We start from the raw sequence: 17,430 nt of genomic DNA on the forward strand, positions 1-17,430 counted from the left end.
GACAATTTCACTGTGTGTCCAGCTGACATGGCATTTTCTAGAATTAGCAAGCATACCACCTGCAGGATGGAATGCTTTTAAGTTTCTGAATGGCCTGCAACTCTGGAAGAAAATGTTAACTTCAAAACATTAACACGGTGAATATGATGACATGGGTGTGCACGCACTTGTTGAATTGACTGAGTGGGTGTCGGAGTTGCTCTCGAGGTCATGGTTTTGATCTTCTGTAGGAAGACGCAGCTCAATCCCAGAGGCCACCAAGATATCCTTCAAGTTTTCCACTGGAACAAAAAAGAGACAAAAAATGAAATGACATTAATTTCAAAAATTTGCAATTATCCATGATTTTTTTTATTATCAAAAACATTTATGAGGAACATCTGCATGTACAATTTCTATCAAATACAACTGGGTGTAAATTGTATCTACAGCAGAAGAATAAAGGGCAGTACTGACCCTGACAGAGGCCAACCTGGAAAATGGGGATGACACTCATCTCAGCATCTAGCATCTACCTCACTGCGTAACCGAACCCACAAAACAGTAAACAGTAGAGCAGAATGGCATTGGGGGATGGAATCTGTTGTGATTTTTCAACATTAAACTGGTCTCCTGAATAGACTTTGGTATGCCTTCATATTACGATAGGTTTCTATTTGCTGTGCCCTTTATACCTGTATTGTTAGATTCAAAAGGACAAGGGGAAATGGCGATTTTGGTAGGCTGCTCTCCCTCACTAGTGGCCATCGAGAGGGTAGGGTTCTTCTGTGAGCGAGTAGCATATCAGATCCCAGCAACAGGATGTGGTAAGTACTCTCAATCACCATGATGGCCTTCAAGCGGGCATACCCTCTACCTGCTCTCCTTGTTAAGACCCATGCACACTACCATATCACAGAGGTCCTTCAAAATGGGATTTGCCTGCCCATTTCAAAATTAATCATGACTATATGGGGTTCTTAAAATCAGTGGCAGCCGGCACAGATCCGGGGTGGTGAGGGTGGGTAAGGGGGTGTAAAAAAAAGAGAGAAAAAAGTACCTCCTCATGCCTCTGTATTTCGTCCCTCTGACATCTCTCCCGGCCAGAACAAAACAGGAAGCACACAAGCCTCCCTAAGCCAATCACAATGCTGCAATTCAGCGTTGTGTTTGGTCTGAGTGCCGTGGTTTGGCGCTCAGACAGGCAGTGGGAGCATGGGCATGTTCTCCACCCAGTTAGCTGGCCACTTACAGTGTGCCATCACTCCTCTCCCTCTATCAGAGCAGCCCCGCCCCACCCCGCCCGCAAAGCTGCAGTAGCAGGAAAAAATGAAACGATAATAACCTTGAGTTATTATCATTTTATTTTTCCTTTATTTCATTGCGGCAAAGCAGTGGGCGGCGCTCCTCCGCATTGGCGGAGGATCCGCCAATGCTTTAAATGCACAAAAGGAATGGTTTCAAAACCCGCATTTTACAACGATACCATGTTATTTGATATACTCAGCAGTATATATACTAACACGCATGGATAACAGAGTAAGTCAGCCCAGTTGGAAGTTGAGTCTGAAAACTTCAATTGGCCAAACTATTTTACTGGCTTAATAAGAATTGTTTAGTCTGGTTGACGCCACGGACTCGATCACTGTAGAGGTAGGAACCGTCCAATGTTTGATTCTCACCTTCCTTGATGGCCTTCTTCACCAGTTTCTCACCCCGTGGCCCTTCCATGGAGTCAGACCGGAAGAGGTTGCAAGTGTTCACACAGGGGGGAGCGTCTTCGTCAGCCTGCACCTTCATCACCTGCGCAAACAGGTTCACCTTCTCCTCCAGGAGCTCCAGGATATCACGGTCCTTCTGCAGGATCTCGTCTGCGGAAAGATGAACACTGCACTGTAAATACAGTGCAAAATCCTAGCAGTGTTCATTCTATTACTACTTGTACCAGTGTTCCATTAACTAACTCCTTACCACTGCAGCTCCCCAATACATTGGAGGTACCTCACTGATATGCTGACACATTACAAATAGGACAGCATAAGCTCCTTCACTCCTGCTTCCTTATTATTAAGTCTATCAGCGCTTTGACGTGGCTCAAAAACAGCATAAGCACTACACAAATAACATACACTATAACACTGAAAAGAGAGAGTGGTATCCATCATTTAGATCAACCAGCTCATCAAACTGTCCATTGGCAGAAAGGTTTTTGCCTGGTCTCTCTTTAAAAATAACCTGCATCTAGTGAGGCTGCCATAGGTCAAAAGTGTTGATAAAGCGTAAATTAGGTCTCCCCATAGAAGGAAATGACAAGATGTAAAGTGTCCGGAAGAACGCAGCCATTCCATAATCCCCGTCGTGTTTTTTCACTACAATGACAAACGATAAGGAATCACAAAAAACAGAAATTGTGGTTCCTAGATAATGCCTGCCAGGACTTTTCCAATGTTTTTGTTTAAGGTCCATGCTTGACAAACAAGATAGTGAATATTATTTCCCTCTCTTCCAGTGGCTCTGCTGATACATTTTTGTGGTTGCAGGAATGAAAACCACGTTCTTCGATTTATAAATATATGTCATTACCTTTCAGTTTCCTTAAGTACGCCTCATTCTCAGTCTCAATCAACGGGAATTCCTCCCTCTTTGGGCACCTAAAAAGAAAGCAATTAGATCAAAGGTAAATCAGGCAATAGAAATTGGCAACAGAGCTCTTCAAAGGACAAGATGGAAATCAGTGGTACAGTGTAAACATATCATCACAGAGGAGTGTTGCATCACCTGTGGGTTATTTCCAAAGGCTGAAGATGCAAATTCTAAATTTGACATAATTCAGACTAAAATTAGCCATAGTCACTGTTTTGAATGCTTACATATTGAACACAGACACAAAAGACTGATTCACTGATCTGAATTCCGAATCAGCAACTTCGAAATCCTGAAGTGGAAACCTTAACATATAGTTCAGCATATTTAAAAATATATTTTTTTCTGCAAGGAAGTCAATTTATGAAAATATTTGATAGTGTTTATCTGTGCTAGCTGATCCAAAATGTGTGAATTCCCTGTGATGCCATTTGGAGTTCTCCATTCCATATAAGATGCAGTAAAAATATACAATTAAGTTGGTAATCTTTTATTTAGGATTGACAAAGTAACTGTGATTTGATACATTGGAAGACAGTCATAGCTAGAAAAGACATGGTGCCAGTTCATGGTGAATGTCACTGACCGGGCACTGTGGAATTGCAGATTTACTTGTCTGTCGTAAGCACAGTGTACTTCTTTGTTATCTTCACATAAATTATATCATCTTGGCTTAACATAGGATGTTCCATTGCCTCTTTGCAGAAGAATGACAACTATGTATTAGCATATTAACTACCAACTTGTCCTAGCATAAGTAACTCCATTTTGCTGACTAATAAATACCACCATCGTGTCCTGGCATAGGCACCCCATCTTGTCTTAGCCAAATTAGTTTTCTTTTTCTTAGCTCAAGTACCTCCATCTTGTATTATTGCAGGGGCCTCCCACTTATCTTAATATGCATAATGAAAAAAGAGAATTACAGATAAGAGTAGGAACAATTTGTCTTAGCAGGCGATCCACTCGTCTGCTGGAGTGCCAAAAATCCTCACATCACTTCTATAAACATGGCCGCTTATGAAATCTTCCATCGTAGGGCAAGCAAAAATGGCTTCACCCCAGGTACTCACAGGCGGACGGACTGCTGGATGATCTTCATCCAGGTGTTCCTCTCATCTTTGGAGGCTGCGTGCACCTCATACATCTCCGGGGGTGCAGCGCTGATTAGGAACATTCCCTTCTCCTGGTTGGCAATGTCGCGGACAATCAAGTTCTGCAGGGATATGACAGCAGGCTTGTCCTGCTAGCAAAGGGAGGAAATCTGTGAGTGAAGCAACCATGAAGCATTGAAAGACACCATTTAAATGAAACATTTGATAGTTAACACATCATTCTTATTTATTATGCCACCATAAACGCCAGACATTGAATTTGTTTTCGAATACAAATGTTGAACAGTAATCTAATGTTACATCTAGAGTTCACAATGCGAAGCTTCAAGTGTTGTTGCTTAATGGTTATGGAATTACTGTAGGATTTGTAAAATGTAGGTTTACAAACTTCACTAACATTGTGAGATTTTTAAAAGTTTGAGAAACTTTGCTAACAGGCAACATTCACACACAAACATTTTTGAAGAAGGATTTTTCCCACAAAGCAAATATTGGTACAAAAACACTCCCACTATAAATCCGTTTTGCCACGATTTCTAATTATGTCCTACGCTTGTAGGAACTAACACATTTTTTGAAAATAAATGTGCAACTTTTGTAAACTTTGAAAAATATACAAAGTTGCAGAGAAAATCTGGATGAAGAATTTGGAGGAAAAGCTTGTCACACCCCTGATTTCAATGCAAATTATCCAGAACTGCACATAATGTTATGTGCCTTGATTCTTACGTGAAATTCTGAAGTCAACAGGAGACAATCAACTTTTACAATACTGATTGTCTTAAATATTGTTAGAGATCTATACCAGAGGCTTCTCCATTCTTTTTAGATGCCCCAAAAATTGACTCTGCCTGCTACGTGTTATTTTATATGTTTTTATTCTTTGGATATTTGTTTTGGGAGCTAATCGAAAGGCTAGATTCAAGCTTTGTTGTCAACGAAATCCTCCTGGTCATCCCTAAAAAAATGTATTCTTGTGAAAAAAGGTCGTTTGTGCAATTAAGTGCTTTTAGGTTCACAATGGTTATGAAAAGCACTATGTAAATAACAATATGTTATCAATACAATACTGTATGAGAGTGTTATATTCTATCTCTAACTGTTGTTATTAAGCTGGAAAGTCCATGGAGATGCTGGAAAACAATATTCAACAGAGTCCAAGTCAATTTACAGGGACGACTAACTAAAAACATACCCTTCCTACGAAAATAGATTAATGTACCTGGCAGTCTCTGTATAAACAACATTCTTATGATCATGTGTAGTGTAAATTTGTAAAAACAATAGGCTCCCCAGAGCATATAACAAAAAATGAACTCAGTTATTCCTTTGTGCCGTCTATTAGTATTTGAATGATGTCTTATTGCTACTTTTCTTTATTCTCTGTATTCTTCGGTTAATTCTAAATGAAAGATCATAATTGAGAGGAAGGTCCTCTCCATATATTTCTTTTCTATGGGTACTCTGCACCGACTACTTGCAATATAGGGAATCATAGATACAGCCCTGATGAATGCCACAGGTGAGTAGGCCAACGGAAAGCAGAAACGTGTTGGCATGAATGTTTATTCATACGCAGTGATGCATATTGGTCATTACACCCATATATGCCTCCTGTAGTTACTCCTTTGGTAACTTTTTATTATACCTAGGATACCACCTAAATAAAAGACACCTTTGTGGTTTATCCTAAGGTGTTTTTAACCAGTCACCTGGATCATAGTACTATCAAGAAAAGATAAGGAATATCTAAGCACTCCCTCAAGTTAGCTCCAGTCGGAGATTCAGTCCGCCCTGGTAGTACCACCAGGGTGGGACGAGGTGGTGAATGATGAAGCATGTCACATTATATGAGTGAGCCATCCTCGTCCAATTCTAGGAATTGCCGATAAACTGGGAGTGAAGTAAGTAGCGGTAGCAGGGATGTCAACACATCCCCTTCTCATGTTTCGCTAAATAGCGAACTGGGGTTTAGCGCTTGGGAGTCACGCCATCTTTTGTGTTTTGATTAGTGCTTAAAAGTCAAACCAGAACAGCACTGGCTTCTGAACCAAAGACTCCCTGGATGGCTGACCATCTAGCAATAGTCAATGACATCCAACTTTTTTTTCTGCCAGGTGATGGGAAAATGAATGTGGAGAAAAGGCAAATTTACCTGGTGATTCATTTCTGCATTAGGTGGACTGGAAAAATAGTGTTTGGCTCAACTCTATCAAAGTCCTCAATGATTTTGGTGGCTATACATTAACACAGAGACCATATGCAGCACCATTTGTACCCTAAATTGTCTGCAAGCAGAGACAAAGTGTGCCTTTATATGGGTAAATGACATTTAGAAATGTAAGTCCAACTTGACCCACAGACACCCACCCCCATACCTGAAGGCAAGATGGCTTACCTGAAGTGGGAAAGTGTACTTCTGATCCTTCTCTTGCAAAAGGACCAGGACGTCTGTCATCAGCAGCATTAGGACGTCTAGACAGGAAGTGAACAAAACCAGTCCTGTCACAAGGAGTCAGAGGGAATGGCTCATAAGGAAAAGCAGTTTATAACATCATTAAAGTGAGCATAAAAGTCACCACCTCAAGCAGACGATGGTTCAGTCGTAAGAACCATTCAAACAATTTTGAGAGCTGTTGACCAGGACTAGGAATACATACTGATGGAATGGGAGACTCGCTTGAAAATGGCAAAAAATTGATCTAGATGCATAGTTTGCTCATTCTGGAACTGAGAGACCGGGTTACTAATCCTGGCTTCTCACATCTATCCTAGTGAGTGATCCTGAGCAGATCCTCGCTGCAGATATCGCGTTGTGCGCAACCTGCAGGTCAAAGGTTAGAATGTAGACAGGCCCACTCTACCACTCATCCATCTACGGTCAACTAGCTCCATTAAAGTGGGCAGATAAAACATTTATTTTTAAGTGCCTTGAGACACTTATGGGTTGCATTATGTTATACGTGGATATTAACAGTTCTGATTATTAAGGTGCTTAGGTTTTTTTCCACTGCATCCTACCCCATTTTCCTGCCCAGTGTATTTCATTCTCACCTTTGAAACGGCCTGTGGCTGCCTTCCAGAGCAGTGGCCCGTCGTAGATCAGCTTGCGCCGTAGCAGTTCCTCCTTGCGGAAGTAGCGGTTTTCATGGATCTGGGCCGCCGCGCGGTTGTCAACTCGGTTGTAGATGTCCTGCCGGCGCATGTTCTTCTCCGAGTCGTGTACTTCCTGGTCGATGGTCGAGATCATATCCTTTACCAGATTCAGGGCTGCCAGCAAATCATGGTATTCTTCTTCGTTCCCTAAGTGTCAGGGAAAGGACAATTGCATTTAGTTCCAATAGCTTCTTTCCCCCAGTTATTTTGGCATTCTGAGTTCTTTATAAAGGTGGACAGGTCTATCCTATAGGCACTGCCGAAAATGGAACTGACTCTGCCCCAGACGTTCCTGCCCCTTTCAGAGCCAGATGCTCACCCAGACACCAGCCAGGCACTGAAAAGTTTCAAACACATTTATTTCTTGGTCATCAGAGGCAACCCCATAAGCATGATGATTAAATTCTAATTTAATGGTGATTTGTTTTGTACACAAATTGGTGATGGGTGATAGAATTATCACCATTCAAACTACACACACACACAAAATTTATGTCGGGTGCTATCAAACGACAGGGCAATTAATCTTACCAAAGACTTGACTCAGCACATATCATTTGAAAGCACCATCTTGTCCCTCAAAATATACTCTGTGGTTCAAAAATAGTGACTAAAAATGGTTGCCTCTCTGCTTTTCCTGTGAACTGTGCCTCACCCAGTTTGCTGTGCACTGGGCTCTAATGCACAATGGCCACCAATAATGCAAACTCCCAGTCCCTGCTCAACAGTGGTTTTAATCATCTCTACCTGACCACTCATTCTGCTTCACCCAAATGCGCGAGGCGAAGACATAGCTCTCATTTGACGTCACTTCCTCCGCCTGACCTTGTCCTCAGGAGCAGCAGGAAGTGCTGCTGGAACAATCTTGTCTCTTTGCTCTTTAAGTGTCAGGAAAGACAAGATTAGCCTATGGGCTTCCTTGCAGACTCATCACTGTGATGGTGCACACTATAGAACTATCAAGTTGTGCCATATTTGGACGTGGGCAGCTCACCCAGTTCTGTTTTTATTTTTCTTCTGGTGCTGGTGTTTTAACTTTTTTCTGTTTGGAGTGCAAAGCTACATGTACCAGTTAACAAACAGAACAGAAATGTAAGAGGTACTCATATCTGGCAAACAGAGGTCAGTCATTGCGGACACTGATATAATTGACCATTTATTACCACTGTGAGTACGTGGGGGGCGTCTTGATTCACAAGAGGGAATGGTACATTACCCTCTGCGTGTACTGCACGTGCCATGCTGCTCTTTTGTGTGCATTATGTGTAAAGGCAGATGTTTGGGCAGACGCAGAGCTCAATCTAACTGCATAGACTTCTAGGGTGACGTAGGACGTCATAACACCTAGAAGACCCAGAAGATGGAAAAACATGGGGTTTGACCGGTGCACTTTAGAAATAAATGACTGAATCTTCGTTTCTTTTTATTGGGTGATGCTTATTTTTACTGACACCTGCCAGCAAACCCACCCATACTTTCCAGAAGATGCCTGGACAAGAATGCCAAATGTTTAACCCATAGAACAGAGCATCAGAAATATGCCAACTCCCCGTCTGCGATGTCAACATCATGGACTAGAGGCTAAGCTGCCTCTCCAGGGCGCACCCGTACTCAAACAACTACCCAAGGAACCAAGGGGCACCCAATATCTGGGCACAGCTGGAGTTCAGCTGAATTACCAGCGACATGATGGTAAAAGACCACGTGAGGCCGATCTCCCTTACCTTTGGAATTCTGCACGATACGATCTATGAGAACCGGATACTTGGTAATTCTCTGGGTGACCAGCAGGATGCACTCCTGCACACCATGGCGGCGCAGCACGGTTGAGCGCGTCATCCTCTGCGGGGGGGGGGAGAGAGTGAGGATTAAAACTGAAGAAAGACTTATAAGTGATGCAGTGCCAGCTATACACACACTAAGAACCTGGCTGCATAGAACCAAACACCCATGCCCCATACAAATGGCACTGATGTTCCCAAACTCCTTAGAAAACCATATTACAAAGAAAAATCCCAATTCACATCGCTTCCTTCAGCTCAGAGCACAAGAACCAATTGTGGCCTTGGATATTCAGGGAAATGTCACTCTTGATGAAAGTAGGACAAGAGTTCACTCCCCCTGAGATTCCCATGTTAGATTTGTATAGGTTTCCTTGCAGTTGCAAAGTAGTAAATCAACTGGGGCTAAGCTGAGGCCTACCAGGGGAAACTGGTTGCCATCACATGACAACATTTTAAAGCACGGGTTCTTTCTCGGTACACAAAATTAAGTTTGTGCTCATAATTACAAATTGATGCAGGATAGCTCAGTGAGTTAATGAGCCTTCAGCAGAGGCCGTGTATAGCCAGAACTTCGAAGGATGGTATCTTGCCTTGCTGACTCAGGCCTTTATCCTTGCAAGGCGGATAAAATGATGGCAATGTATATTAGGTCTTCTACAAATGATAATATATTTTGCACCATCTGGAGAGATCATGGAGCACTATGGAAACAGAACCCTCCTGTAATTATTACTGTGACTTTATTATTTAGTTACATTTTCAATCTTTTCTGTTACTGTGGTGCCACTTTAGACTTCTTTGTTATGCATCCACAGTGCAATGCATACAAAAAATGGCATCTTGTGTGGATTACTACAATTAGAGTATATAGGGCCAGATGTACGAAAGGATTTAGCATTTCTGAACGGACCGAACCAGAATTTTAGCCCGTTTAGAAATGCTAAATGGCCTTTCCATATGAACAAAGGAAGATAGGAATCGCAAAATGTAATTTTTACCCAGCTAGGATCACATTTTGCGATTCCCTAAATAGGAAAACGCAAACAGGGATTTCCCACTTGCGATTTCCTAAGCATATGTAAAAAGCATTTCCTAAATGCAAAATAGGCATTTGCTATTAGCATTGACTCCAAGTTGATGGTAACCATATGCAATTTAAAAAAATGATTTTTTTTTTTTTTAGAGTGCGAGGGAGCACAGCCAACAAACGGCCCACACACTGACCTATCAGACCAGCCCCTCGCCACAGCCTGATTGCCCTACAGGCCAGACCGACCCTGCCTGAACTGCTGGCTCATATGCAGTTTGTGAGGTTCTCCATGGCCCTCGTTTTGCAAGAGAGAACCTCACAAAGGGTGAAATACACATGAAATTCACCCATTAATGCGCAGAGAAATGTTGGGTGGGTTTTGTTGCCCAATTTTAATCTGCAGGCAAATGGAAAGAAAAGGTGGGATTTTGCATGTTTCACAAAACACTTTTGCCCAGCCCCAAATCTTCAAATCCGAAAGTCACTTTTGGTGGGGTTAATGCAGTGTGTTTTTCTGGATGAAGGGCGCCCTTCACCCGCATCGACCCTCATCGCCTTCTGTCAAAGAGATTATCATTAATATTATCCTTGTTATTATTACTGTCCTATTTATAAAACAGTAGATTTCTTAATACAATTAATGTTAATATCCTTTACATTATTACTGTAATTAACATTATTATTGTTAAAATGTTTAGGCAGATTTTCTGTGACCCTAATGAGTGTACCAAGTTCCTGATTTATTAACATAACAGAGATGGCACATTGAAGGCGATTATAAAGAGCAGACATAGTAAATGTATATATTTTCAAATCCAAGCTCGTGCCTTCTCTATTCTTTACCCCCCCCCCACTTTGTTTCTTGCGTCTTCCATTACTGGAGTATGAGTTGTCTTAAAAGGCATATTTTAACAAAAACGATGGCGGCGATGCTCACCCGTACGAACTGCTGGAACTTCTTGTCCCTGGTGAAGAGCTCCTTGTAAAGCTTCATGGACTTGTGATGGCGGCTGCAGAACTCAAAGTACGCCTTCTTCATCTGCTCAGCATTGGTGCCTGAAAACTACAGACCTGGGGTATTGGTACTGAGAGCATGGGAGGCAACAGATAGCACAGAGTATGTTCAACTACTGATTTAAAGTGTGCTCTGGATTCTCCCCTCCCACTCGGGCACTTGTCAGTGTGTCGCTGATTCGGGGAGCTAGAGGCTTGAAACACTCAGTAGGATGACTGCAGAAAAAGCTATACAACAAACAAATGATGGACGGAATGCTGACAATGCAGACATTCTCCCCCAGTCAAGAGATCTGGGTTAAATCCATCGTTCTTTTGCCCACTACGCCACCCCAGTTTAGACATGGCCATATGCAAATCAGTCTTGACCCTGTGCCTCATGGGAACAGTCCAGCCCGAACTGCCAAGCCATGTCTTCCCTGGACCGGAATGATTATGCTACTTACCAGTATGCATCTGTTCTTGGCATGTAGGGCTGCTGACATTCATATCTGTGCATAGATCGCCGCCTAGTGTTGGGTCCGGATGATTGCACATTGTTGTCCTGGAAGAGTCTTCGAAGTATCACGAGATAGGTGGCTCCTCCCCTGGACTACAGTGCGCATGGGCATCCTCTCCATCCTTAGATTGTTTTTCGCCATTGTGGCAGTGATGGAGTAGATACAGTAAGTGATGACCATGCTATACAGAAAATCTGAGTGCTGCAGCCGCTACAGGCGCCGGGGAGGAGGTTGGGCGATATGAATGTCAGCAGCCCTACATGCCAAGAACAGATGCATACTGGTAAGTAGCATAATCAGTTCGAGGCATGTGGGCTGCTGAATTCATATCTGTGCATAGAATATATAGCAGTACCTCCCTTAGCGGCGGCTACCTGTGCCAGCTGCAGCAGTCTGGAAAAGAGTTTTGAGAACAGCCTGTCCTACAGCTGCCTGCTGTTTTGAGTGTACATCTACACAGTAGTGTTTGGTAAATGTATGTATAGTGGACCATGTGGCTGCTCTACATATTTCTTGTAAAGGAATGTTTCCTAGGAAAGCCATGGACGCCCCTAACTTTCTTGTTGAGTGGGCTCGTGGGGGAACTGTTAATGTGCGTTTAGCTTTGTGATAGCAAATCTGAATGCATTTAACGATCCATCTGGCTATTCCTGCTTTGGAAATGGCGTTGCCTTTGTGTTGTGGAGAAAAGGCAACGAAGAGTTGTTTAGTTTTTCTAAAATCCTTCGTCCTGTCAATATAGTACATGAGAGCCCGCTTTACATCTAGTGTATGGAGCATTCTTTCGGCGACATTTTGCGGATTTTGAAAGAAAACGGGCAGTTCAATAGTTTGGTTAATGTGGAACTGTGATATGACTTTGGGCATGAACTTGGGGTTGGTGCGTAGTACAACCCTGTTTGCGTGGACCTGAATGAATGGCTCTTGAATGGTTAGTGCCTGGAGTTCACTAACTCTCCTTAAGGAAGTGATGGCCACTAGGAAAGCCACTTTCCAGGTGAGGAATTGAATCTCACATGAATGGAGAGGTTCAAAGGGCGGACCCATTAATCTGGTGAGGACCAAGTTGAGGTTCCACACTGGTGCCGGTGGGTGTCTTGGGGGAATTACTCGTTTGAGTCCCTCCAAGAAAGCTTTGATGGCAGGCACTTTGAATAAGGAGAGGTGCTGCCTGTTTTGGAGGTAGGCTGCTATCGCGGTCAAATGGATGCGTATTGAGTTGTATGCCAGACTGCAGCGGTATAGGTGTAAGAGGTAGCATATAATGTTTTGAATAGATGCGTCCAGTGGGTTAATGTCATTGTTGTTGCAGTAAATGACAAACCTTTTCCATTTGGCCGCATAGCAGGCTCTAGTAGTGGGTCTCCTGGCTTCTTTGATGATAGTCATACAGTCAGGTGGTAAGTTTAGGTAGCCAAACTCTAAGACCTCAGGAGCCAGATCGCCAGGTTCAGCTGTTGGGGATCTGGGTGCTGAATTTCGCCATGGTTCTGCGTTAAAAGTGCTGGTTTTATCCGCAGTCTTTGATGAGGCACCACGGAAAGTTCCAGAAAGGTGGTGTACCACGGCTGGCGTGCCCACGTTGGAGCAACCAGGATAAGGGTCAGTGAGTGTTGCCTCAGTTTGCGCGCCACCAGCGGTATTAATGGTGCTGGGGGAAAAGCGTACGCAAATTTGCCGGACCAGTTCACCCATATCGCATTGCCCTGCGACTGTGGGTGTGGGAACCTGGCGGCAAAGCTTTGGCATTTTGTGTTTTCTTTTGTTGCGAATAGGTCTATCTCTGGATGACCCCACTGTTGGAAGTACGGTTTGAGTACTGATGGATGTAGCTCCCACTCGTGCATCTGGTGGCTGTGTCTGCTGAGCAGATCCGCCATCTGGTTGTCCTTGCCGGGGAGGTGTTCGGCCATGAGGAATATGTTCCTCTGGATGGCCCACTTCCACATGCTCTGAGCCAGATGAGACAACTGTGGAGAGTGTGTTCCTCCCTGCTTCTGTATGTAGTACATGGCAGTCATGTTGTCCGTCCGGATCAACACGACTTTGTTGCACAAGTGTACTTTGAATGCCTTCATGGCTAGGAAGATTGCCATCAGTTCCAGAAGGTTGATGTGCATCTTTTTTTGTTGTGTTGTCCATAGTCCCTGCACTGTGTAATTGAGTACATGAGCTCCCCATCCCTGGAGAGACGCGTCCGCCGTCAGTATGATTTGTGGAACAGGCTCTTGGAACGGTCGGCCCTTGCAAAGGTTTTGTGGATGCCACCAATGCAGAGAGCTGTATGCCCGACCGCTCACCAACACTAGGTCTTTTAATTGCCCGTGAGCCTGATTCCATTGACGTGCTAAGCACTCCTGAAGCGGGCGCATATGTAACCTCGCGTGCGGGACTATGAAGATGCAGGAGGCCATCATGCCTATCAACTGCATGAACACTCGCGCAGGAAGGGAGTGTTGAGGTTTGAATTTTGGGATCAGCAGTTGCATGCTGTTGATTCTCACTAACGTTGGCTGAGCTGTGGCAGCCAGAGTGTTGATTGTGGCACCTAAGTATTGTTGTACGTGCGCAGGTTGGAGATGTGATTTCGAGTAATTTAGTGAGAATCCCAGACCGTGAAGAAGGTGAATGGTGTGGGACATGTGGGTGGCACATTGTTGTGCGGACTTGGCCTGAACTAGCCAGTCGTCCAGATAAGGGAAGACGTGAATGTTTTGTCTTCGCAGATGCGCGGCCACTGTTGCTAGGCACTTGGTAAAGACCCTGGGTGCTGTTGTTACTCCGAAGGGGAGAACTTTGAACTGATAGTAATTCCCTTGAATAGTGAACCTGAGGTATTTCCTGTGTGAAGGGTGTATGGGTATGTGGAAGTATGCATCCTTTAGGTCTAGCGTGGCTAGGAAATCCCCCTGACTGAGTAGTGGGAGAACCTGCTGTAGGGTGATCATATGGAAATGCTCTGACAGAATGTATTGGTTTAGGGGTCGCAGGTCTAGAATAGGTCTGAGCGAGCTGTCCTTTTTTGGGATTAAGAAGTACAGAGAGTACACCCCTGTTCCCTGCTGGTTGATGGGCACTACCTCTATTGCTCCTTTTGTGAGCATAGCTAGCACTTCTTGCTGTAATAATGCCAAGTGCTCGACTGACATAGGACGGTGCTTTGGTGGTATGTCGGGTGGAGTGGACGTCAATTCTAGACAGTACCCGTGCTGGATGATGCTCCTGACCCACCTGTCTGTGGTGATGTTTTTCCACGCGGACAGGAACAGCTGGAGTCTCCCCCCGAGAGGTGTTATTCGGGGGGTAAGGAGAGGGCGTCACTGTTTGTTTTTTGGAGAGGACCTGGTGTTGCCATAACCACGTCCTCTGCCTTTAATGCTGGATCCACGATATCCACCCCTGTTGTTTTTGTCATAGGTGCTTTGTGTGCCACTTTTAGCATACTGCTGCTGTGACCCCTGACCTCTTGTTGCTCCCCTATTTCCGGGGCGACGAAAGGAGCCACTACGAAATTGCTGCGTCTGCAGAGCCCCTATTGATTTCGCAGTGTCAGTGTCTTTCTTTATTTTTTCTAGGGTAGTGTCAACGTCTGGGCCAAATAAGTATTCTGTGTTAACTGGTAAGTTCAGGATATTGTTTTGGATCTCCGGCTTGAAGGCTGAGATTCGTAATCAGGCATGGCGTCGTAGCATGACGCTTGTGTTTATTGCCCTAGCTGCTGTGTCAGCTGCGTCAAGTGCGCATTTTATGGATGCATTAGTGAGGAGTTGTCCTTCTCTGATGAGTAGCTCTGCTGACTCTTTATACTCATCTGGTAGATGTTGGAGCAGTGACTCTAGCGTGTCGTAATGTGACCTGTCATAACGTGCCAGGAGTGCCTGTGTATTGGCAATGCGCAGGATGTTCGCTGCTTGCGCTGCAATTCGTTTGCCCGATGTTTCTAGCACTTTTGACTCCTTGTCTGGGGGAGGAGCATCACCAGTCGTTTGTGAGTGGGCTCTCTTGCGAGCATTAGCAACCACCATGGAGTCTAACGGCAACTGACCCCTAATGTATTTAGGGTCACCGGGTGCAGGCTTGTACTTTTTTTCAATCCTGGGATTTAACAACCGTGCTCTTGTGGTGTCCTTGAAAATGTCTTTGGCAGGTTTGAGAACCCCTTTTAACATGGGCAAAGTTTTGACAGTTCTTTCTGAAGATGCGAAAGTGTCAAGCAAGAAGTCTTCCTCAATGGCATCAGAATGGAGTTCTACCCCATGATGAGCAGCAGCCCATTCGATGAGGGCATTAAAGGCAGCAGTGTCCTCTGTGGGAGACGTTTTTACGTTATAGAGCTGCGCATCCTGGGTATGTGGCACGGCACCCTGGTCTGTGGGGTCATCCCATGCCTGATCCGGGTCTTGTAGGTGCTCATCAGGATCTACGTCCCCAGGGTAGATGGTATCATCCCCGCCATAGTCCTCTATTGCGTCCGTTTCGGAAGGCGTAGGGGAAAAGGACTGCGGATCTGGATGGAAGGGTTGGAAGTGTTCCTGGAGCACTGGTTCCGGCCCCGCTGGCAGTTTGCGTTTAAGAGGAATTTTGTAGGGCTCCTCTTCCCTAACTGGCATTATTTTGCGCTTGTGGAGCATTAACCTGCCAGTGTCGGCGTCGATAAATTGTGGCCCCGAAGAGTCTTGCTCTGTTAGACCAGAGGTGGTGGACTGTGTGTGGAGGACACGTGTCCGAATTTCGAATAGTTTCGGGGCCGAGGGCGGTGGCAACCCAAACGTAATGTTGGTTGGCTCCGAGTGCGCTTTAGAGGTTTTGTTCGTGTCGGGACCCGAGATAGAGTGGAGGGCTGCCCGGTCACGGATGCGTTGCAAAGATGCGGAGACCTGCTGCACAGTGAACGCAGATGGTGGTTTGGTGGGCACCGTAGTGGTAGGCGTCGAGGCCGGCCCCGACTTTTTTGCAGGAAGGGGGTCATCGGTCCGAAGGGAGGTATCGACGCTCGACGTAGTCGAGGACTTAGTCGGCGCCGTTGCGTTAGATGTCGATGTAGCTGGGGCGGCCATTTTAACTGCGGAGGTTATGGCCTTCGATGTCGGCGCCGAAGGTCTCGGTGCCTTGTGGTGCCCGAGGGCTTTCCTTTTCGGGTTGGCAACCGTATCCGCTGCGGTGAGCTCGGCACCGAAGTCTCTTTGTACGCGGTCGGAGCCGATGACCTTTTTTGGCGTCGAAGTAGTGGATGGCTTCGACGTCTTCGACGTGACCACCACCAGTTTCACTTTCGGTTTCGAAGGGACTGGTGCGATGGATGGTTTTGGGTTTATGAACCCGGTCATCTTCGATAATATTGGCTCTTGCAAAGTGTTCGAGGCCGGGCCGGAAGGCGGGGCCGAAGAACTATGAGTTTGATCTCGGGTAAGGCCCGAAGGCGATCCTTCGACCGGAGCCTTAGGACGACGTACTGTTTCGGCCTCCGTTTCGACGGATTGGCCTAGCTCCTCAGGAGAGCTGTCTTCCTCGGCCCCATAGGCCTCGTCGTAGTCTCCTACCTCATCGACGTTTTCTTCACGGTGAAAGATCACCTCATCGTCGTCTTCCGATCGGGAATCGTGTCCGGAAGCGGGGCTAGAGACTACTTCTTCCACGCTCTCGGCGTCCTCGTCCTCGGTGCTGAATATTTTGGTTGGGGCAGGCGCAGCTTGCTGCGCCTCCAGTCTCGCTGCCCTTCGATTCCGCAGAGTCTTTTTGGATCGGAATCGGGCACAGGCCATGCATTTCGATTCGTCGTGATCTGGCGAGAGACATTTATTGCAGACCGGGTGGACGTCGATGTGTGGGTACTTCGCGTGGCATAAAGGACACCTCTTGAATGGAGTCCTCGATTCCATCGTCGATCGAGCTTCGATGTTCGGACCAAACCGATCCGAAAGTTGGAAGAAGGTGCTAAGCACTAAAGTAAGTAGTCGACACCGAACGGGAACAGTACCGACGAAAGCTAAAGGCCTTTTGGCCTAAAACTGAATATTCCTAACTTGAGCTAAGATAGCACATCCAAACCCAATGGCGGAAAAAAACAATCTGAGGATGGAGAGGATGCCCATGCGCACTGTAGTCCAGGGAAGGAGCCACCTATCTCGTGATACTTCGAAGACTCTTCCAGGACAACAATGTGCAATCATCCGGACCCAACACTAGGCGGCGATCTATGCACAGATATG

The 17,430-nt window shown here is 45.3% G+C and overlaps 1 protein-coding gene across 11 annotated transcripts in view; it reads right to left on the reverse strand.

The window, feature by feature from the left end:
- Positions 1 to 17,430, reverse strand: part of ARHGEF2 (Rho/Rac guanine nucleotide exchange factor 2) — a 724,728-nt gene that overhangs the window by 16,478 nt on the left and 690,820 nt on the right. For 3 of the 11 annotated variants that reach the window (XM_085638384.1, XM_085638385.1, XM_085638390.1), the window contains 8 exons: positions 10,645 to 10,770; positions 8,618 to 8,735; positions 6,792 to 7,040; positions 6,136 to 6,212; positions 3,696 to 3,868; positions 2,563 to 2,630; positions 1,662 to 1,850; positions 168 to 281 (listed from right to left, as the gene is read on the reverse strand). In XM_085638384.1, coding sequence (XP_085494510.1) covers positions 168 to 281; positions 1,662 to 1,850; positions 2,563 to 2,630; positions 3,696 to 3,868; positions 6,136 to 6,212; positions 6,792 to 7,040; positions 8,618 to 8,735; positions 10,645 to 10,770 — 1,114 coding nt within the window. Of the gene's footprint in view, positions 1 to 167; positions 282 to 1,661; positions 1,851 to 2,562; positions 2,631 to 3,695; positions 3,869 to 6,135; positions 6,240 to 6,791; positions 7,041 to 8,617; positions 8,736 to 10,644; positions 10,771 to 17,430 lie in introns of all 11 variants that reach the window. The other 8 variants (XM_085638386.1, XM_085638387.1, XM_085638391.1 and 5 more) reach the window with 3 other exon arrangements.

This window comes from Triturus cristatus, chromosome 12, assembly GCF_964204655.1.
Source record: "Triturus cristatus chromosome 12, aTriCri1.1, whole genome shotgun sequence".
NCBI lineage: Eukaryota > Metazoa > Chordata > Amphibia > Caudata > Salamandridae > Triturus > Triturus cristatus.